This window comes from Aotus nancymaae, unplaced genomic scaffold (genome assembly GCF_030222135.1).
Source record: "Aotus nancymaae isolate 86718 unplaced genomic scaffold, 86718_ANA_hifiasm-v0.15.2.pri h1tg000016l, whole genome shotgun sequence".
Taxonomy (NCBI): Eukaryota; Metazoa; Chordata; class Mammalia; order Primates; family Aotidae; genus Aotus; species Aotus nancymaae.
In genome coordinates, this window is record NW_026988428.1 from 29,279,004 (window position 1) to 29,303,488 (window position 24,485).

Genomic DNA, 24,485 nt, shown 5'->3' on the forward strand with positions numbered 1-24,485 from the left:
AAAAAGCAATAATGCAAAATATTTATAATGCAAACTTTGTTGATGAAATTCAATGAGATCCTTGTGTTTCTTGTTACTCTGCTACTTTAATGATAGTTATTTTAAAAAGGTTGCACATTTCCATGGTTATATATTTTTAATTTGTTTTGTGGCTTTTGAGGTAATTCTTCTACTGCACTAATACTATTTTATTTTATTTATATATTTTTTGAGACAGGTCTTGCTCTGTCACCCAGGCTACATTGCATACCCTGACCTCCTGAGCTCAAGAAATCCTCCCACCTCAGCCTCCTGAGTAGCTGGGACCTCAGGCATGTGCCACCATGGCCAGCTAATTTTTGTATTTTTTATAGAGATGGGGTTTTGCCATGTTGCCCGGCTCGTCTTGAACTCCTGAGCTCAAGTAATTCAATCACCTCTGCCTCCCAAAGTGCTGGGATTATATGGGCATGAGCCACCATGCCCAGCCACTAACACTATTTTAAACTAAATGTGTGGTTACAAATCTTAAAATATCAGGAACAGACAGGATGTATAAACTAAGTTACTTATTTATTTTGAGAGAAAATATTTATTCAATTAAGTTTTTCCTATGCAAATTATTAAGCATGTGCAGAACTTCTTATAAAATGTTTATATTTGGTATGGAGGGACAGTCAGAAGCCAGAATGAGGGAGAATTCTTAAGGCTGGGCTGTGCAGCACATTGCAGGACAGCTTACTACATGCTGATCACCTGGACAACCAAAGATGCCCCCACAAATTTCCAGGACACTCTGTAACAGGCAGAACCAATCTTTCTGAGAAAAAGTGTTCTAATGCTGTTATGGTTTGAATGTTTTTGTACCCTCCAAAAATTCATGTTGAAACTTAATCCCCAATGCAACAGTATTGGGAGGTGGGGCCCCTCTGTAGGTGTTGGGTAGAGGCTTTTGGGAGGTGTTTTAATTAAATGAGCAGAAAAATAAGAAATGGTGATCTCAATGAATTTCATTAAAAGTTTGCTTTATAAATATTTTGTATTATTGCCTTAAAAATTTTTGGAGTACAATCATATGAAATAGATTAATGCCATCATAAAAAGGCTTGTTGGAAGGAGTTTATTCCCTTTTTGCCCTTCTACCTTCTGCCAAAGGAGGGCACAGCATTCCTACCCTCCAGAGGATTTGGTGCTCAAGATGCCATCTTGGAAGCAAAGAGCAGCCCTCACCAGATGCCAGCACCTTGATCTTGGACTTCCCAGCCTCCAGAACTATGAGAAATGAATTTCTCTTCTTTTTAAATTACCCAGTTTGTGGTATTCTGTTATCATAGCACAAACAACCTAAGACAAAAACCAAAATACTTAAAAAATTTGACAATTTAAGTTCATTCATTGAATATTAGTCTTTAGATCAGCAAAGTAAAGAGAAGAGTGAACACAATTCCTGGCAGGATCTTGTTCCTCTTGAATTCTCCTTACACTGACAGTGACCCAGCTATAGTGCAAAGTCTGAACATGGGCTTCCCTCACTTACATACATCTTTTCCTTGGCTCCTCATCATGCCTAGGACATACTAATGTCTACATTTTGTGACTTAATATATGGGATCCCTGCAACTGGGGCTCTTTCTGTCTTTACAAGCTCTTCTCCAAATGCTCTCCAGCTTCTTCCAAATGCTCAAGTACTAACCTGCTTGGAGCTACCTGTTCATCCCAGGTCTTTCCTGACTCTGTGTTGCTGTACATATTGTTCCCTCAGTTGGCCATCTTATTTGTGTGGCTAATTCCCAGTTGCGTTTCAAGATTCAGCTCCTGGGTCATCTCTGGGAAAGCCTCTCTCCTAGGAAGCCAAATCTGAGCCACCAAATGGGATGACATCAACTCCTCAAGCTCTGTAGTTTCACAGTACCCTGCACAGATATCCAGACATACTTTCCACAAGAATCAGAAGTAATCTCTGTTTTAATGTCTTTGTCCCACTATCTTGGTTCTGCAGTCTCTCACTAGATTATAAACTCTTCAAGGGCATGAACGACATTCATTGATCTTTATCTTTCCAGTAATAATTTGTTTAATGCTAATTTGAGTATCACAAGCAGTAGGCTTTGCTGAACCCTTGACTGTACAGGAGACAGGAAACATTGGTTAGGAAGAGTGGATAAAAGAGAAGAACTAAATACCATTTTTTTTTTTTCTGATGGAAAGGGTACATTTTAATAGTTAGCTTGAGAAATAACCTATTATTTTCATTTTTGAATCAGATTAATCCAATGCTCTCTGGAATGTTCAGGTAAAATGCACCTTAAGAAGCAGCAAAGTGCGTGCAGGAGCATTCTGGGTAAAAAGCATTTGCAGGTAGAAGTACGTATCAGATATGAAGACACAACTTTTATGTTTGATACACAATAGATATTCCATTAATAAATATATAGCATTGAGTTAATATCATACAAACTGAAGAAAAAGTTGAAAAGCCTAGAACTCCCTTATTCTCTCCAGATCATCAGCCTGAATCATTAATTCAACAAGTATTTATTGAATGTCTACTACAAGTAAGGAAGTGTTCTAGAAGCTGGGGATATCCAGTGACCAAGACAGATGACATCTCTAATTTCATGGATCTTTAGTGCATTTTGGGAAACAAACATTCACTAGTAATATGATGTAATTAGAGACATATAACAGTATAACTATTAATATAAAATTAAAAAATGTTATGATAGAAAAATTAGTATAAGACTTGTATAATTCATATTTAAGAATTCAAGGATTTAAAATGATAATTATATGTAATTATAATAACTAGTTTATATATAATTCATATATATCCATATTAATTTATATGTATTCATTTTACATATTTATAATTAAAGTGTAATTATGATGTCTGGAGATACACACACATACTACCTTATATATCAATATACACTTCATTAAGTAAATTAAAATAATTGAATCTAGTAAAATTTATTTAACAAGTATCCCAAACACTTAGTGGTATATAGCTCAACATGGGAAAAAACATCACTTTAGTTGTCTTATCTAAACTTGACTCTCATGATACATTTTGAATGGTTCCAAATATTTTTCTGGGTTTGTGAAACTATATGCATTGGAGCTTGTGCTACAACTCAGAATTTTACCACATAAGGAATTGCTATTAGGTTTTGGCAACATGACAACTTAAAATGATTTCTTCTTAGTAGTAAAAAATAAAAATAAAAATAAAAAAATTAAAAAAATAAAGGGAAAAGAAAAGAAAAAAATTCAAGGAGAGGAAGGAAAACCAAATCCAATCCCCTAAGGAGATCAAATAACAGTTCTGCTGTTGAATTCCACTTTTAACACAATATTAAATGTAATTAAACTGTTTTTTAACCTATGTGTCTTTTAGGCCACTGAAATGCAATTTTCAATAAGCAGAAATATATCGCAGTTAATAATTTTTATGTCAAAGAAAGAAAATCAGAATTTTTTTTTCTGAAACTTTTCCTTGCATTATTTATTTTCTCTACATTAAGTGCCTCTTTTTTTCTTCACAGAACAAACTAAAAGAAAATTAAACAATGGGTACCAAAGAAGGAGGTATTCAATAGTAATGAGTTTTCTGAAAAACAAATTGAGAAGTTGGATATTAAAGAATGAGAAGCCTCATTTATAATTTTCAATGAATTAACATTTCTTAAATAAACAACTGCTCAGTGTATTTGCTATACACTAGGCTTTGCCCTATCTATTCACAGGTGGAACACAAACGTGGTTATTTTAGCTGATGCTTATTCACTGCCTTTTGAAACCTGTTTGAAACTGTGATCTCGTTATGTCAGCATCACAGTGATTTATTCACCCAGTTATCAAAATGCTTTTGAAGACATGTTTACTAACTTCATAACACAAAGGGAAAGGGAAATACTCTTTTAAAAGTCTGCATTGATAAGGTAGTTATTGAAAGGCAAAAATTTTAGATATTAAAGTTAGAAAAGGAGAGATGAGTTTTTTTTCACGTACAAATATAGCCAAGTATGATATGGTTCTACGGTACCAATGAAGTAGACTTGAATGTAGATGAATTATCCCATGGATTTAATTAGTTTATTAGAGAGACTCAAGTTTATTAGCAGCCGTTTGACACTAAAATCAGAAATATATCAAACAACACTAGGTTTACTTACAGAACTTTAAGACTGTAAAGGCCCGTGAATGCTCCCTTGGGAATGTATGTCAGAGCGTTTCCCGCAAGACGTCTGTGGGTTTCAATGGAGAGGAGAGAGAGTGAGCATACCTCTTCATGTGGAAGTCATTTAATTGTTAAAAAAATGCAATACAACTGTGTTTAAGCCACAAATATCAAAAGCAACTGTAAAGAACTTTGTTTTGTTATATTTTGCAAAAAATTTCTATAAATTTCTAATTAAAATGTTGGCAGAAGTTCTTAAAAAGAAATGTAATAAATTACCTACATTACAATAAACCATTTAATAGTTTATACCATATGTACATATATATAAATCTGTCCTTTAAACAATTTTTTAAACAAATGCTAACACCATATGATAATTTGCAAAAAATTGTAATGTCCAAAAGTGACTGTCACATGAGTTTCATGATTATTTGTAAGCATAAAACAGATTAAACATTAGAATATTTATGTTGCAACTATGCCTCAAAAAACTCAACTTTCTTATTAAATTTGTCAAGAACATAGATTATCACAATCGACTTTTTCTAAACTCTATCAGAAAAGGGTAGAGTAGCTTAATTTAACATGATTTAATAGAGCAATGCTTTAAAAAATTGAAAACAGAGAGATTAGTATGAAGGACATTAACATGGGTTATTTAATGGAAAGTTCTGACATTATTAACTGGTAAAATTTTAGAAGTTCACTTTATAATATTTTTCTAAGTAAGATAGCCAAGGTGAAAAATTGTGCAAACGATCAACAAGATGTGCTACCTGAAACATGTGATTCGGTATTTTTTGGCAGCCACATCAAAGCCATAACCTTGTATGTTAAAGGATAATGTAAAAACGGCAATGTGACTCCAAAGAGCACAGTACTTTGAGGAGCTGATCATATCCTAGAACGGTGAGTAGAACTGGGAATCAAGATACCTTTGCCCTTTTTTTTCCTTTTTTCGTTTTTAGAGATGGTTTATTGCCCAGGCTGGTCTTGAACTCCTAGGCTGAAGCAGTCCTCCTGCCTCAGCCTCCTGGGTAGCTGGAACTATATGGGTGTGCCATAGTACCCAGCCTCTGCTTTTTTTTGTTGGAGAAGGGGATTTGGGGATAAGGATTCGGTTGGTCCATTTGACTAGTGCTTATTTCTGAGGGACCTAAGAGCCTCAAATTTATACCTTTGATACTATCTTCAAAGGAGAGATAATTCAGTCACAGAGACCACTGACTGGACTGAAATAAGCCATTTCTCATACTTTAAATATGTGTCACGTTGCCACTTCACATCACTGATAATATACTATAAATGAATATTTAAAGAAAAGCTACACTTATATGAATAGAACATCTGAGTAGTATTTGTGGTATGTGTATTTAAAGCATCATTTACTCTATGCAAATTAAATAAAATTGCAACATACTTTTAGAAATTATGCTTAAAATAATTAACAACATTAAAAGGTCCTAGGACGTCTCCGAGAGGCTCTGCTTATCTTGCATCTGCAGCACTAACTTGCTTTGTGCTGTTGAATAAGTTAGTTAATATTTCTGAGCTTTGTTTTCCCACTAATTACATGAAATGTTAAGATGAAATGGCTTCTTGGGTCCCTTCCAGATCCAGAACTCCATGATATCCCTATCTTGTCTGGTGGTCATTTGTGTTTGTGCCTGTTTTTTCTTCTCTTAACAGAGATAATCTTTTAAAAGACTTGGATAGCTCTTACACTGTATCCCTCCTACCTATCTCATGGTACCTAAATAAGTGTTTTTTCAAGTGATAAATAATTCAGTGGCCTGGTCTACAATTAAGAAAAAAAAAATAGAGTAGACAAACAGTAGAATGAATTGGCTGAAGTATTGTTTTACAAAAATCTTTGTTTCCAAATATATTTGTGAAAATGGATTGAGGGGAGGAAGTTCGTTTCTTCCTACACATGGTCAGAAAGGTTTGAGAGCTGCTAGCTTAAGCCTGGTGTAGGCACTTAATAAATATATGTTATTAACATGTAATTCAGGGTAATATTTGACCAGGGTAACTTAAGAGGTGTTTTGTTTTTTTAAAAATTTCCTATAAAACTGTCTTATCAGAAAACCCTCTTTAGACACTAACTTTGACCTTCTTCCATCTCATCTCCCCATGTTTAGTCTCTACCTACTCCCGCCCATTCCGTATTCACTGATGGTCTTTATAAAGCCAACTCTGACCATATTACTGCCCTGTTAAAAAACTCTCTGTCAGTTCCCATGCCAGGTAAATAGAAATAAAAAGTCCTCAGACTCTTCTCCAAATAGTCTCTGATTCCTACTGGGTGCTAGAACTGAACCAATCAATGAGGTTTGCTTTTTAAGACATGCCTTCCACATTTTCCCCTCTAGCCCTTTGTTCCACCTAAAATCTCCTTTCTCTCCCTGTTTCTTAAAGCAACCTCAGTGCTACCAAAGGACTTCAAAGTAGACAGACAGCCAATCAGTTTGGAAAGGATTTGGAAAGCTCGGTTTCTGATGGTCAGTCTCTCTACTTTCAACTCTTTTGGTAGCACTTTGTGTCTTGTTATGGATTTTATAGTCTACTTTGTGTTATAGCGTGTACCTGTCTTATGACACATGAAAGACTGGGAACTCCTTGAACCTGGGTATTCTCTTGGTATCCACATAGGGTCTTGAATACTGTCTGATAGTAGGTTGTCTCAGTAGTGCCTGACTAAGCACTTGAGTAGAGACTACTGGCTGTCCGCTAGTATCCATTCTACCCTTGTAGAATGATTCCCCCATCCAGAATTTTAGCAGATTACATGGCCAGGTGGAGTCTGATTTTCCAGTCTTCCTTGCAGCTGTAAATGATGATGTGACTAAACTCAGCTGTGACCAAAAGTGATATGTGAAACACCGGTATCACCTCCTTAACAAGACATTGCTTGTTCTCAATTTCTTTAATTTCCCCTTTCTGTACAAGTGGAACTGCTGAGACGTCATCAACAATTCTCGTGCGGAGAACCTTCCACAGAAGGCAAAACAAGAACAACAAAAAAGCCAGAAGGAGACTGGGCTCCTGGATAACCCTGTGGAACTGAGCTGTTCCAAAGCCCCGAAGTCTGTTTTGGATGAATAACTCTATCAGGATGAACCCCTGTGGTATCCTCTGAAGGATCGAAGGATTATTTAGCTGTCGGGGCTGGTAAACCTCCACTGCACTGCTGGAGAGAAAGGTAAGGGGTTTCATACTTGCCTAGATATTGGCCCCAGTGCATCATTTTGCAAAGCTGTTTTGATCTACAATATTCTCTGTCTCTCTGCTTTATTCCCTTTTCATCTTCCTATTGTTAGCTTGCAATAGGTGCACCTGAACTATCACAGACATCGCATGTTGCTAGTTTCCCAACTGTCTAAGTTGGGAAGAAATGTTATCATTCTTTCAAGGTATCTTTTTTTTCTGGTCTTGGCTATACATATTTTTATTGTGGTAAAATATATATGAAATAATATTTATCATTTTGAACATTTGTATGTGTGGATTCAGTAGCATTATATATATTCACAATGTTATCTAACCAACACCACTGTGTACACCCAAGTTTTTGATTTTCCCAAAAAAAACTCCATACCTGATTAGCAATATCCCTCCCTTCCCCTTATTCTTAGCCCCTGGTAATTTCTATTCTATATCCTGTCTCTATGAACTTGCTTTTTCTAGGTATCTCATATAAGTGGAATGATACAATGTTTTCCTTTTGTATCTGACTTATTTCACTAAGCGTAATATTTTCTGTGTTCAACCATGTTACATCATATATCAAAATAGCATTTCTTTTTGTGATAGAATAATGTATCATTGTACATATATACTGCATTTTGTTTAGTCCTTCATCTGTTAATTGAAAGTTGTATTGTTTCCATCTTTTGGCTCTTGTGAACAGTGATGCCATGAATATCGGTATACAAATATCTGTTTGAGTCCCTGGATTCCATTCCTTTGGGTATACATCTAGTAGTGGAATTCTTGGGTCAAATGGTGGTTCTATGCATTGGAAATATGATTGCACCTTTATATATTCCTACCAACAATGCATCAGGGTTATAATTCCTCCACATCTGAAGCTATCTTTCTATATCTCATAGTATTTATTGAGGGTCTGCTCTGTGCTGGTGCCACTTTATTATTATTATTATTTATTTATTTATTATTTTTTGAAACAGGGTCTCACTCTGTTGCCCAAGCTAGAGTGCAGTGGCTCAAGCTTGGTTCACTGCAACCTTGCCTCCCAAGCTCAAGTGATCTTCCTGCCTCAGCCTCCCAAGTAGCTGAGACTACAGGCATGTGACACCATGCCCAGCTAATTTTTGTATTATTATTATTTTTTTTATAGAGGCAAGGTTTTGCCACGTTACCCAGGCTGGTCTCAAATTCCTGAACACAAGCGATATACTACCTCGGACTCCCAAAGTGTTAGGATTACAGGTACAAGCCACCATGCCTGGCCTTGTGCTGGTACCGCTTTAGGTGCCAGTGATACAGCAGTGAATACCAGGATAAAGCCCCTGACCTCATGGAACTGGTATTCTAATGTGGCAAGATAGTCATTAAATAAAAAGTCAAGTGAATAATATAACATGAAAAATGCTCTGAAGAAAGCAAAATCAAGGCAAAGGGATAGAGAGCAATGGGTGGTGGTGGTGGTGGGTGAGGGACTAATATTTCAGATAAGATGGTCAGAACAATCTCTCCACTGAGTGGGCATTTCAGCATATGCCTGCACCATGCAGGTATCGATATAAACACAACAGTGGAACAAAATTCCTGAGGCAGAGTGTGACTGGGGTGGTCCAGAAGCTACAAGGAGGTGAGCATGGCTGGAGTGGAATGACTGGAGGAGGATGGCAGGAGGTGAGGTTGGAGAGGTGTCTAGGGCCATCCCATAAAGGTCTTTGGAAGGATTTCAAATCAGAGAGCAATGTCATCAGATCTGTGTTTTAGAAATGACCTTCTGATGGGATGCTTTTGTATATATATTTATTTAACTTTTAAGTCTGGGGTACATGTGCAGTTTTGTTTTATAGGCAAACTTGTGTCACAGGGTTTGTTGTGCAGATTATTTCATCACTCAGGTATTAAGCCTAGTACCCATTAGTTATTTTTCCTGATCCTTTGCCTCCTCCCATCCTTTGATAGGCCCCAGTGTGTGTTGTTTCTCTCTGTATGTCCGCATGTTCTCATCATTTAGTTCCCACTTATAAGTAAGAGTATGTGGTACCTGGTTTTCTGTTCCTGTGTTAGTTTGCTAAGGATAATGGCCTCCATCCAGCTCTATCCATGTTCCTGCAAAGGACATAATCTTGTCCTTTTTTATGGCTGAATAGAATTCCATGGTGTGTATGTACCACATTTTCTTTATCCAGTCTACCACTGATACATTGAGGTTGATTTCATGTTTTTGGTATTGTGAATAGTGCTGCAATGAGCATATGCATTCATGTGCCTTTATAATAGAATAATTTATATTCCTTTGGGTATATACCCACTAATGGATTTCTGGGTCTAATGATAGTTCTATTTTTAGGTCTTTGAGAAATCGCCACAGCCTTCACAATGTTTGAACTAATATTAATTCCCACCAACAGTATATAAGCATTCCTTTTTCTCCGTGATCTTGCCAGCATCTGTTATTTTTTGACTTTTTAATTATAGGCCGTCTAACTGGTGTGAGATGGCATCTCATTGTGGTTTTGATTTGCATTTCTCTAATGATCAGTAATGCTGAGCTTTTTTATTCATATACTTGTTGGCTGCATGTATGTCTTCTTTTGAAAAGTGTTTGCTCACTTTTAAATTATTTATTTATTTTTTCTTGTAAATTTGTTTAAGTTCCTTGTAGATGCTGGATATTAGATCTTTGTCAGATGCATAATTTGCCAAAATTTTCAATGGGACCCTTTTAAAGGGGAGAAGAGACCATGTAGTCAAGAGTGGAAGCACAGAAGGGACTAAAGTCTTCAGATGGGAGATGGTGGCATAGTATAGCAGTGGCAGAGGTGGCATGAAATGGCGGGATTTAGTGAGGAAGAAAATCCAACTTGATCAACCACTAGGGTCAAGGTGGAATGTAGGCAGTCAAAGAGGTACTTTATGTATAATCCACATGCATTTGATTACTTATCCAAACTGCTCTGTATAATACTGAAGCAAATGAATTGGGTATGATTTGATATAAAAAAGTTGCTTTTTGAATTAAGACAGGTTTGGTTGTCAACTCAGGTTTGGTTGACCATTACAGACAGCTTAATTGATTAGACTCTACTGACTTGTAACTGTTATTTTGGTCAAAACATCCCTAACTATCCTGTTTACAGTCATGACTTCAACACTGCATTTCTGAGCTCTAAAACATAGCCTTCAACTAGGCGATTATCAGCACTCACTGCTGTGACAGTATCATCAAGTAGCTGGATGGTTTTTTGAAACAGTGACTTTGGAAATGAAAAGGAGAAAGTAAAAACTTTATTTTTAAAAAATTAGTTTAAATTATTGTTAGGGTGAATGCCTTTCGTTACATTTCCTGAAACTCACTTCATACAAATGGTTTTTCTTTTTTGGGCAGGGACTATTGGTCCCCTGAGTCTATATTCAGAACTAACCTGTGGAACCACTGATCTGTGTTATCAGGGCAGTCTGTCTTAAAGCAAAGGAATTTATGATCTGTTATTAGCTGTTTGCTGGGCTAGTGGCAGATCTGTCTCATTGACAAAAACAGCAATTTAAGGAAATCATTCCCCCTTTATTTCTTTACCATGTGGGGTGGCTTTAGTGCCTATAAAACCGAAATGCATACAAACATAGGAATAAAGCAGGCTTTTAAATGTGTTCACAATATACAAATAGAAACACACACATCTTTCTTGTGATGATTTGAACTAACAGTTTGCTAAGCAACTGTTTTCCAATCCTAGAGAGCAACATAACATTTGGTCAGAAGTTTTTTTTTTTTTTTTAAACACTGTTTCTAAAATTATCATTTCATGGGAATATCTCTTTCATCATCTTCACTTCTGTAATAAGATATAACTCAATAAAAAACTTGTCTTTCTACATAAAATATTTTAAAAAGTTTTTATCCCTTAAGTCACTGCTCCATATATGACTCATATTGTCCTACCATTGTTAGTTTTACTGACTTAATTGCTATTAAAAGAAAAAAACCATTAAGTTACAGTAGACACATTCCTATTCCAATAAATCAAACAGGTAGAAATCATCTACAGCATTTTGGAGAATGTACAATTTTCTTTGAATTGCTAAAGTAATTTGAATCTTTAAAGTAATCTAAAGGATTTTATTTTATATTTTGTAGCTTCCTTTTGTAAAATGGAGGGATGAGGGCAAAGCAATCATATGTAGGTCTAATTTTTCCTCTCTAGACATTGGCATGGAAAGGGAAAGGTATGTGTACAAGATGGGAGGAGTACTGAGGACGGAAGGGGGCATTTGACTTTGCATTTGAGAGCCTTGGGAAATTATTGTGCAGGAACTGTGGTCCGACATGGGTCCACTTGGCTGAGTAGCATTTTCAGAGCTAAGCGAGAGGGCCTGGCTAGATCTGTCAGGCCTCCTGGGTCAGTTCTTGCATGAATTTCCTCTTGACTTCTAATTTATTTTTTTTCTTTCCCTTTTTGATTTTCTTTCCTCTCACCATTAACTTGCTGTGAGACAACACAAGTTACTTTCCCTGGGCCTCATTTCACTTACATTAAAAAAAAAAAAAAAAAAATGAATGAAAGAGATCTTTCATGAAAGTCTTTTCCTACCCTCAATTAAAAAAAAAAATTACACTTGCATTTCCTACTGTAATTTTTTCCTCTCTCATTCTCCTCTTCCTTCTTTTTCCTTCTTCTGGTTTATTGTAAGATTACTTTATTATAACATGTCATTAACATTGTAAAAAGCACTTTCTCATAATTTATATTGTGAAGGTTGGTCAGGGATTATTATTGTCCATATTTTGTAGATGAAGACACAAAAGCTCTGAAAGGTTTTATGTAAAGTAGAAAACATTGTCGCTTTTCTTATTATTTAAAGAGTAGTCTAGTGTTCTTATGAGCATGGAAGCTATGTAATAGCAGTGCTACTTAAATAATCAGAGTAGAATGAACTTGAACATGACAATTCTTAGGATTTTTTAAAAAAACATTTCATCAGACTACTTAATAAATTCATGCTGGCTCCTAAAAATTGCCATTTTATTTTCCACCTTTTACAAAGCACACGAGAGTGAGAGGGCATACAGTCTATAAATGTTAAATTAATTTGATCTAGAAATTTGATGAGGGCTATCAGGCTTATGGTAGTAGTTTTCCCTCTTTTTCCATTCTGAAGATCTGGATGGCACTTGCCTGTTTCCAGTTTTCTGGTACTGTTTTCCTTTTCTGTGATTTTCCAATATTGATTTCAGCAGTTCTATGACTATTTCTGGATTTTCCCACTCTTCAGAGTTGTAATTTACCTGAATAATTGCTGTTAAACTATCATTTAGATGTAAAATTTCTGAAAAGTCTTTTTTATTCTTTTATAAAGTATCAAAATATTCTCATTTGGAAAAAAAATTGTCCTAAATAAAATTAGCCAAAACTATGATAATAATATAATTAGTGACTCTCAAAAGATAAATAAGTGATGAAACCAGTATAATAATAGTCAATTAAAATTGAGATTCATGATTCAATTCAATTAATTAATTTGCTTTTGTTGCTTTTTGGGGCCAACTACATTTATAGGCTTGGCTTTGGTTTATCTACCAGGAGCCAAGTATCTGAATTATATGTATAGTTAGAAGCATGATGAAACTTATAGTAAGATATAATTTGCCTGAACTTGCAGTAATGCACAGCAGCAACTGACTAAGCCCACCAGGGTAGATTTTCTTTTACAAGGTGCCCTTGCTGGTCAGATGGGACCAGACACATAAGAGCTTAACCTTCTTGTGTTCATCTGTGGTAAGATTTGCAGAAGCCAATTCAGTGCCTTGGATACAAGAATCATGACATTTCATCAACTAACTTTCTTCCCATTTGAGAAAAAATATATTTCCTAATACTCCTTGAAAAATAGCTGTTTTCAAAAACTGTATCCACCCCCTCATTGTTATAGCCAATGCCTCAAGTGAGGCTGCCATTGTATTAAGCATATCCAATTTGTCAAATCCAGCCAAAAATCTTCCTTTTTTTAAACTATGTATTCATGAGCTGTGCATTTTGCTTTCATTATTTGATAGAATAAAAAATATTCAGATTTCAAGGTTCAAGGACTAAGAATTGTTAAGGGCTAACACCACTGGACTGAGTAAATGAACTCTTTCAAGTCAATAAGGAGCTCCTTTAGTGTGCATAGGGCCCTGTAGTTTCTTTAACCAGACTAGGGGAGTTCAATTTTAATTCCTTTATGGAATCTTCCTTAACCATCTCAGCTAACAGTCAGCTCTCCTATGAGATACGATCTATATGACATAGCCTATAAAAGTTGAATTTCTATCCTATACCCTTTCTTTTAAAGGTTTTTTTTGGTTGTTTTCTGTTTTGTTATTGTTGTTTTAAGCTCTTGGTCTTAAGTGATCCTCGTGACTCAGCCTCTCTAGTAGCTGGGACTACAGGTATGCACCACTGTGCTGGCTCATTTTCTACTCTTTTATAAGTAGTCTATCGGATTAGATTATAGAATCCTAAGGTCAAGATTCTTATTGCGTGCACAGAGCAGGGAGCTCAACTGATATTGATTGCTTGATCATCTCGTTTCCAAAGGCAGCTGGCCATACTGTTGCAGTTGCTTCAGATCTGGCCAAACTATTCCAAGATAGCTAGTTATTATAGAACCAGATTAGAAACAGCTGAGGAATATTCCCTCTTCATTACATATCAAATTTAAATTCAGAAATTTCTTAGAGCACTTTCAATATGCCACATATAGTGCTTTTGGGCATATAAATAGTAGCTACCATTTATCAAACAGTTCATAAATGCTAGGGCACAATATTAAGTACTTTATAAACATGGTGCTATTTATTTATAACAATCATATTCAACAATTGGCATCATCTCCATTTACAGATGGCAGAATGGGCTCAAGAGAGGTTATTTGCTCACACTAGGTAGAAAAGTTCACAGAAGAGAATTTGGTTCAAATATAGCATTTTGACCCCAAATTTGGATTTTTAATTATTACTCTGGTTACAGGAAGGTTGGTCTGAAGCTTAGGTTGGTCAGGAGCAACCCTGATCTAAAAAAGGAAAATGCAGGAAAATGTATTGCCTGAGGTATTGTCTGTAAGAAAACCATTGCCCATTGCTTTTTATTTAAACTCCTCTCACTGCCTTTCAGATTCAGCAGAATCTTACTACTCTTACTGCTATGACTGGTCCTCTCTTCTTCCTCTCGCTAGGCTCTCTTTAAGTCTTCATCTTCCAACCATTAGATGTTCCTCAAGTCTCTGTCCTCACACCTTTTCTTCTCTTCTGCTCTGCCTAGTGGTACTCACATTTTAGTGTGCATTGCCATCACCTTGGAAGCCATAACAAATTTCAGACCCTCAAGGCCCTAATCCTGACCCACAGAATCAGACATTCTAGGGGAAGGACTTGGGAATCTGCATTTTTAATAAGCAGCTCCAGTGATTTTACTGCAGGTTGAAAAACTACACTGGGAAACACAGAGCCTAAACCCTCTCTTGAGGTTCTTATCCACCTAGCACCTTCAACCACCACCTCTTTGTAAACCAGTCTCCAATCATTATCTCTAGAACAGACCCGTCATGCTGCACACTCACGTTCCAACAGTGTTATTGACATTCCCAGTTAGATGTCTTGCTGCCACTTACACTTAGTATATCCAGAACTTGGCATCCTATTGCCTCCAAAATCAGTTCTTCCCTTGAATTCCCTGTTTCTGTCCCTCCCCAGGCTCCTGACACCTGATTTCATAAGCCTATTCAGAGTCATCTCTCATCTTTAGACCTCCCCTTTAGTCCGTATATTCAATCAACTGATGAGTCCCTGACTGTCTTCATCTGTTGGGATGCTTTCATATATTCTAGTGGTTCTCAGCCCACCTGAAGAGCTTTGAAAAAAATATGCCTGGGTCACCACTAAGACCCATTAAATCTGAATCTCTGGGGATAACTCCTGGTCATTTGTAGCTTTAAAAAGGGTTCTAGGCAATCCTAATGCATATTCAAGGATGGGAAACTTTGAAATAGCTCTCACTGTTTAATATTTATAAGATCACCTGAAAACCTTCATGGTCTCCATCACCAGAAACAATGATTAATTCATTAATTATTGAGAGAATTAGGACAGGTGATTGGTAATGGATTTTAATAGGTACCCAGGCCGGGTGCAGTGGCTCACACATGTAATCCCAGCACTTTGGGAGGCCAAGGCAGGTGGATCCTTGAGGTCAGTAGTTCGAGACCAGCCTGGCCAACATGGTGAAACCCCATCTCTACCAAAATACAAAAATTAGCCTGGCACGGTGGTGAGTGCCAGCTACTCGGGAGGCTGAGGCAGGAGAATTGCCTGAACCCAGGAGGTGTAGGGTGAGCTGACGTCATGCCACTGCACTGCAGCCTGGGCAACAGAGTGAGACTGTGTCTCAAACAAACAAACAAACAAACAAACAACAAACCAGTTACCGAGATGAGACAATGAGAACCTGAACTAGGTGGTGACAAAATAGAGTGAACAAACAGGAAAGACAAGGTGGAATTATGAGCCTTAGGACTTGAAAATTGGCTGAAGATAGGAGGTAAGAGAGAAAAAATGACAGAAAAGGACTGACAGAGCAGGTACAAGTCTGGATAATAAGAACATTGGTGGCAAGCTGGCAAGGTAGGAGAAAATGCTTATGGGAGGCTGGGCAGGTGACACATGATTGAATCTGGTTCTGCGCATGTTGAATTTTGAAGTATTGGTGGGTAGTTGGTGGAGGTGTCACTTAAGTAGTTGGGGATTTTCAAAATGCAGTAGCTAAACTAGCAGTATCGGCATCACCTGGAAGTGGCTTATAAATGCAAATTCTTGGCTTTCTCCTCCCAGTCCTCAGCCTGGGGAAGAAATTCTGTGGTGGGGCCCAGGGATGTGTGACTTTGCAAGCACTACAGGTGATCCAGATGTCACTAGATTTTGAAAACTACTAGCCTAGAGGAGTGGTCCTCAAGCTTTACCATGCATCAGAATCACCTGGAGAGCTTGTTAAAGGCAGTTTTCTGAGATTCATCCCCAGAGTTCCTGATTTACCAGGTTGGAGTGGGGGGCACATGAATTTGTATTTCTAAAAAGCAACCTCATATAAAGAACAAGTTTAAATAAAGAATAAATAACAAGGTGGTGCCAGTGCACCAACGTCCAGGGACAATATATTGAAAACCACTGGTCTAGTAATCAAAGGCAAAAGAGATCTGGTCTGGAAACAGATTTGGGGGTCATCTATATACAGAAAAAGTCATGAGTTTCTTGCCCAGACTATAGTAGCCTCCTACTGGGTCCTTTGGCTTCTATAATTCCCCAATCTATTTTGCATGCAGAAATCAGAGAAATCTTTTAGGTTCATAAATCCTATTGGTTCACTAGCTGCACACAATCCTCCAATGGCTTCCCATTGCTCTTATTTGAATTCCATACATAGCCTAACTGGTCTTGCACGATCTGGTCTTTGCCTTCCTCTCCAACTACATCTACGTCACTTTCCCTCTCTCTTACTGTGCTCCAGCCATACTGATTTTTTTGCAGATCCACAAACACATCACATTCTTTCCACTTTAGGGGCTCTGCTCACACTGTTCTCCTGCCTGAAACACTGCATCCCAGCTCTAGGCCCCCAATGCCTCCTCCACCTTCTGATCTCAGTTTAGACATCACCTTCTTAGAGAGAACTTCCCTCCTTGTCAACCCTTGTTATTTATTCTTTATATCATGTTTGTGTTATTCACTGCTCTTGTCACAATTAGCAAATATCATATGCAGTTGTGTTCTTGCTTATTATCTGTCTCTTCCACTCAATTGACAGCTTCCTGAGAGGAGGGGCTTGCTGAATGAATGAATGAAACAAACACAGCAAGTCCTATTTGCTCTTATGTTCTCAGTGGCTTCATAAATGTGTGTTGAATAGAAGAAGTAAAGTACAGAGAAAGGAGACAATAAAGTTAAGTGGAAAAATATGAGGAATGTCTACATTTTATAGGGGGTGGGGGAGAATGGAATGCTAAAGAGTAAAAGGAAGCAGAGAGATAGGGCACTTTCAAAATAGTGGCTTAATTGTCATAACAAAAGACATACATCACAACATATATGTGTATACACACACACACACATATACACACACACTGACAGATATTTAAATGTCTGTATCTAGCTGGATGGATAGTCATTTGGAAGACTACCAATACAAAATAACTGCCATGAAATAACACTTGAGTTTCAAGGAGGCAGTGTTTATAATCAATTGCCCGGTCTATGAAGACAGGAGACTGATCACTGTGAGAAGGCCAAGGGACATGAAGATTATTCATGGGCATGAAGGTGTTTTCATTTTACGAACCCAACTCAATATGTGAATTATAGTTTACCAAAGTTCTTTGATCATTGTTTCATTTGATCCTTAGGAAAAAAAATCTCAAAAGCACAGGCAGGACAGCTATACAGACACTATATTTTGTAACATGCTGAGGAAGCAGAAGTAACAAGCCTAGGTTATGCTTTCAGGAAGTCTAGCGGTATCTCTTATTACAAATTTCATCTGTAATAATAGATATCTATTATTTATATAGAGATTCTTTATGTCCAACCATAATATGAGCAAACAGTTCCGGGGAACAATAGTAACTTAAAAACAGACCTCCCTAGAGCTTCTCATGTTTCTTTTCTAAATTGAGTATTTGATTCCAATAGCACTAGAATCTGGGAATATTTTTAAATGCTACTTGAAAATAAAGGCCTTTAACTTGGACAGTTTTAAATGGTAACACTTCATCCCCACTCCTTATTTAGTCAGACTACCAAGCTAAGTTTAATGGAACTTGTAGATGCCAGCAGTAGTCACCATCTACCATTAGCTCCTAACATCTCTACCACACTCTGATGGACAAAAGGTAGGATCTTTTATTTGTCCACATAGCAAGCATTAACAGAAGTTCCCAAAACTAAGTAAATAGAAGGAGGAGAGATACTGTTGGAGAGAAATGTAATGATTTCTCAAGTTATTAAAATAATAAAGAACTATCTTCAATCGTTGCCTATATCCATTAAAGCTCAGAATTGGAAACAGTTTTTCAAGTCCAGGATCCTTGAGATTCCTGCAAAATCAGGCCCATCTGATTTTATCTACCTTTATGGGGTTGTTATAATTCACTGAAATGATGTCTGTAAAGCACTTTGAACAGTGACTGGAAATAGGAAAAAAAGGGGTTAAAATCTTTTAGAAGGTGTTTTCATTTTACTAATACAACTCAATATGCAAAATATAGTTTACCAACATTCTTTCATCATCCTTTCATTTGATCCTTGGAAACACCTTAAAAGACAGGCAGGGTGGCTACCATCATTCTCCTTTGAGGCCTAGTGAACATTAAGTGGATTATCAGCTATTAAGTGGCAGAGTCAGGATAAGAATCCTGGACTTCTGGATCTAGATTCTGAGCTCTTCCTTCCACACAGCACAGCCTCCCTAATTTAGATGTGCTTTTCTTTCTTTCTTTTTTGCAAAAGAAAAAGGCTCTCCTTCTCTGTGCATGGGCACATTGACACCAGAAGGACAATTGGCTTGTGTGTATCTGGTCACCTTGTAGAGTCACAGAAACAAAACCAAGGCAAAACAAAACTAAACGAAACCAGAAAACAAGACTGGCGTATGTCAACAACCTGTGGCATAGGTAATCAGTGTTCTAGAATGTCAGGAAGGAGAGAGCAAGACAATTCTGTGACAACTGTTCTTCTTAAAAACTTTCTACAACTCGTCATTCAATCTGGAGTCACATGCTTTTTTAAACATTAAGTCAGTGGATATCTCTAGAGCTTTATTGATTCTTACAGTATTTTGAACTATGACACCTTTGTTAAGGCTTAGCTATGGATGAATGATGAACCATGGCTATCTACACAGTTTATAACAGTTAAAGGAATTAAATGAGGGAAATGATATATCAGGTAATTACGAGCTAACGGGAAGAGTGGTAATGTGGCTTTATTAATAGTGACTTTTAAAGATTGAGTTTTATGGTGAGGGGTTTATTAATATTATTGATAACGTCAGTGGCAGTTTCCTATTTAATGTATAAAGAGATAAAGCACAAAATGAGCTAAATAAGCTGAATGAAAAACTTAACACTTTCATACAGTGTTCTAATTGTCATAACAATTAGACACTGTTAACTTATCTGTTAACTGGGAATAATAATGATAATACTATCTACACATAGATACACACACATACACACACAGAAAAAGAGAAAGTTAACCTTTCTATCTAGCTGTATGGATGGTTATCTATTAGTTCAAATAAAATATATACTTTATAAACATTATGCTTAAATATATGTACTTACATGTAAAAAATATTATCTAAGACTATTTTGGACCTATTGAACAATGCTAGATTGGTGAAATTCTATTCTACACGTAAAAATTCTGATGATACTTTTCTCATAGATAGTATATCATAGTCATAGATTAATAACCTGAATATCCAATCTCTTCCTCCTGGGAAGACAGCTCTCTCTTGCTTTCTTTCTCATTCTCTGACACATGCACAGACAGACACATATATACACCCTGGTCATGACACAACTCAGTTTATACAGCATTTAAAAGTGTTCAGCTATGCAGACTACTGTGAAATCACTGCGCTACGTGCTGTTAGAGAAAAGAAAAGCACAAATGAACCATGCACCATTACAAACCTCCTTCCACTTTCCAAGCATGGCTTTGAAAGTCATTTTGAATCTAGCTTTGACCTAGGTTTGAATCTTAGCTCTGATACATACCAACTCCATTATGTTGGGTACATTCCTTATTTTTTCTGTATTTAAGTTTTCTTATCTGTCAACTGGGAATAATACTAATATCTACCTCTATGGGGTTGTTATAATTCACTGAAATGATGTGTGTAAAGCACTTTGAACAGTGACTGGCACAGAGTAAGCTATTATTGTTATTACACTTACATTATTTTATTTTTTTTTAAGTTTGTATAACCTAAAAGAGAATATAGACTTAAGCATATGTCTAATAGAAACAATCAGCAGCATAATAAAAATGTTCTGCTAAAGGGATTTTTTTTTAAACAAACAAAATAGAACCTCCCCAAACTCCTAAATTTAGCTTTGGGAACAAAGGAATAAACCAAGAAGAGTTGACCATTTTTCCAGGTTTCATAAATACTAACTTCTTTTGCCGTTAAATGAATAAGGATGTCTTTAAGACATCAGTTAGATGCAGCACAGAATTATATATGGAAAAGCAGTCTTGAATTTAAATTCAGCAAGTCAGCCAGCTTAGCAGAAGGAATTCCAGAACAGAACGAGGCAATGGAATGAATAGTCTTTAAAGAGTCTCCTCTATTTCTGAAATTCTGGATTCTATGGTGAAAATACTTGATGGAGTTTCCAGAGAGATAAAAATAAGACAATGAAGAGAAGTGTTAATAGTAGTCTTTTCAAATGGTAGTTCTCTCCCCGAACACCATCGCTTTTTTGTGATTTTTTCAATTATCTTTTTAAAAACTGGCCTTGGAACAGAATTAATATTCACCTCATGAAGAAAGAGGAGTTTTTCTGAATGAGTTGGGTCACTGAGGGAGGAAATCTATTAAACAAAGTCTTTGGGGAAGTTAATTAATTTATTGATTCAGCTTGTGGTCTAAAGTTGAGGTGTGTGTTGGGGGAGAAGGGAAGCATTTTGCCATGGCATATTATAAGGAAATTAAAGGGAAAAGGATAGGAAGGGCATACATTAGAAATACGGGGGTAAATAGGGCTAACTATCATATATTAATTATGGCAGGGTAGGGAGAACAACATGGATATAATTTTCAAAAAATTCTTATATTTGAAAATTATTTAAAATAACTGTTAAAAATATTGACAAATGTCAATGAAAATCAGTTACTTTTTTCTTAGGCAGTTAACATGTATAAGAAGCTCCTTTTACATATTTTGCTTTCTCACTAGTTCATTCTTTAAAAAAATTACAGATAATTTATTATGTACCAGCCATGACTAAGACAGACATTGCTCCAGCTCTTATGAAAGTTAAATCCTAGCAATGGAAATGTCCCGAGACAAAAGAGAAGATGAAAAAAAAAAAAAAAAGAAAAAAGGGCCTGGGACCTAGAGTGAAACTCCGTTCCCTGAATGATAAAAACTTGCTGTACAATCTAGAAATCTAAGATTCCCTACCATAGCCCTTGATATCAATTTGATCATATGCAACTGATTCCAGTAGTAAAACAATAGCATTTCACAAAATATAATGCCATCAAAAATAAATATAGATAAAACTCCAGAGGGAGAAATTTCAAAATATTATCCTCTTATTCTCTTGAGAAAATGATTAACGTAGTATAATTTGGTTATGATGAAACATTATTTCCACCTCCCATAGTGGATTCTGTGGTTCATCAACAATTTAAATTACTCCCCAGATTGGTCTCTGACTTCAGGATTTATAAAGAAAATATTTTCAAAAGAGGTCATTACCTAAATAATTCCTTTAATCAACAGTCAGAGGATTGAATCAACTGATGGTGCCAAACATTCTACACTAGGACTATGATGGGGTATCACCTCCTTATCCCCATCATTCAAAAGCATAAAAGGATCAAATGCATTTTTAAATGCAGATTTTTGATTTATACAGTTATTTTTCATCTTCTGAAAAGTGGTTACTAGACTTAATAAAAATTCCTCTGTGTATCATTAACTAATTTTAGCTTCCTCCTTTTTTATTTTTTAATTTTTAGTGCTTGGAAGAGCCCAGTTTTAAATCTTCTGGGGATTTCACATTTTTCTATTGAAGCCTTGAGGGAAGCTAAATTTAAAAGTAGGGAAATAGTAATTAAAAGTGATTAGGACAAGAAGTTTTGGTGCTATGCAATGTGGACTCAATTCTCTCTGTCACAAGCTGAACCAAGCAGCAGTTTTTGGTTTTGATTATAGCTTCACTTGCAATTTTAATAAACATGAACCAGTATTCAAACTTTTAATATCCTGCTGCTTAACTATTTCCAAAGAGCTATCCAGCTCTTTTAAACAGCTTTTATTTTAAAATTTTAATTTGTTTGGCTCAGTCTCACCTTAGAAGGCTGTAGCCTTATGGTAAACTCTTTTATAAGTTGATTTCCAGAATCATAAGCAATTCTATTTTTGCCCCCTCCCAACTAAGTGTTTCCTCATGTTCCAAAATTGTTGGTGCTGACAGGTTTTCTATCTTGTTTTATCTGGTTCCCACAAGTAAGTATTAGAGACAAACAAGAATGTGCCCAGTGTTGACTGGATGCATCGACTATGGTGATACTTACAACTCCTCCAGGAAGCGGAGACGGGGCAGGGGATTCGGGAGCAGCTGACTGATGTTGTTCATACTGAGGTCTCTGGAGGGGAAAGCAGACAGCATGTGAGGAGCAGCGAATGCCACCACAAGGAAATCCAGCTGTTCAATTCACACATTTCCAAACAATACAGTAAAACGAACTCATTCCTCTGGTTGACAAATGAATCGCTATTCTACATCTTAAATATATCCCTTTTCTCCAACACTCCCCACAACATCATGGACTTTGTCAAATTAGAGACTCTAGGAGGAGCTTACTTAGAATTCAAAATGATTTAGACCATTCATGGGGATGGTTGTAATTCTTCACGTTTAAAATTATGTGAGCAGGACAGCAAAGGAAACAGACATAATTCAACTCTAGACATAACTCAACTCTGTCTCTTGCTTTAAATTGTGTGACAAAGAGAAATGTGAAGACTGTGCAACTCTAGAAGTCCTGTTTCTCTGGGACTTTAAGCACCTTGTAAAAACAATGTTTTGATTCAAAGAAACTTAAAAAAAAAACACACAACAAAACAAGACAAAAAGCCTATTCCCTCCTTCTAACATGTTCCTTTTGCAGGTTCTCAGATTGCATTAAATAAGTGAAATGAACCATAAAACGAGGGTGTAAGGTGATCCTGCTCTGTAGCACACTTCCTGCTGGGCCTGCACAGTAGTTCCTGGCACAGGAAACAACAAGCCACTTTAGGCAGAACTCAATCAATTTTTGTTTTAAGCGAAACTCCATGTAATTACATTTTATTCTGTGTTTTTTTTTTTTTTTTTTTTTTTTTGCTCCTTATTTCTTTACTATCTCTCACATAACCCCACAGCATCACGAGTATATGTCCTCTCTATCTCAGAGGCCAAAAGACTGACAGCTGGACAGATTCTTATCAAGATCAACTCAGATTTTATGTGGTCCACTGAAGGTTCACTTAAGAAGTGACTTGTTGCACAAACCTGAAGATTCAGAACTTATGGCACTGTATTCTCAGACCAGGCCTCCGTTAACATTTGTCTTGAGAAAAGATAATGAACTTCTTTTCAACCTGAATTATTGTTTTTATTAAAGTGGACACATCCATTGCACCTAACCAGTTGATTTCATTCGCAATAACTTGGTTCCGTTATCAAATGTCTTTCCATCAATGATGCTAAGAATTGAGGAATCATTCACCCTTTGCCTTTAAAAAGTCATAAGCAAAGAAGAGAAAATATTTTATTAATTGTTTGTTTGTTTATTAATATATGGCACCACCCCCAGATTGCTGTTAATTTTATTATCTGTTAGTGAACAATAAATAATGAAGCCCAATGCTATATTCTTAAGCTAAAACTAGACAATGCCATGAAAATAGACTAAAAAGTTTTGCATTGTCCATATTTAAAAAATCTGGATTTTTCTGGCATTGTCTAGATAAGGAAGTCAAGTAATTAATAAATAATTTCAATGTTTTTGCAAATATGCCTGTGAAATAGCACAGTCATTAAGTTCACTGAACAGCCATGTTTTAAACTGATCAGTGCAGTTTCTGGATTCCTCACAGTGATTATAGAATTTCTGCAAAGACTTGATATTTCTCAGGAATATTCACTTTTTAAAATTTGATATCCTATTTATTTCCTGAAAGGATCAAGGTGGTTTGGGGGCATGTCTATTGGTAACACAGATCAAACTAGTCTTGACATCAAGACAGATGGTGTGGAAAGTACAGATTTTCTCTCATATTTTTCTGTGTGATGTGCAAATCACTTCAG

General features: G+C 36.3%; 1 protein-coding gene across 2 annotated transcripts in view; it reads right to left on the reverse strand.

Moving 5' to 3' along the window:
- Positions 1-24,485, reverse strand: part of LGR5 (leucine rich repeat containing G protein-coupled receptor 5) — a 141,723-nt gene that overhangs the window by 55,337 nt on the left and 61,901 nt on the right. For both annotated transcript variants that reach the window (XM_012441308.2, XM_012441307.2), the window contains exons 2-3: positions 22,708-22,779; positions 4,155-4,226 (exon numbers count right to left, since the gene is read on the reverse strand). In XM_012441308.2, coding sequence (XP_012296731.2) covers positions 4,155-4,226; positions 22,708-22,779 — 144 coding nt within the window. The remainder of the gene's footprint in view (positions 1-4,154; positions 4,227-22,707; positions 22,780-24,485) is intronic.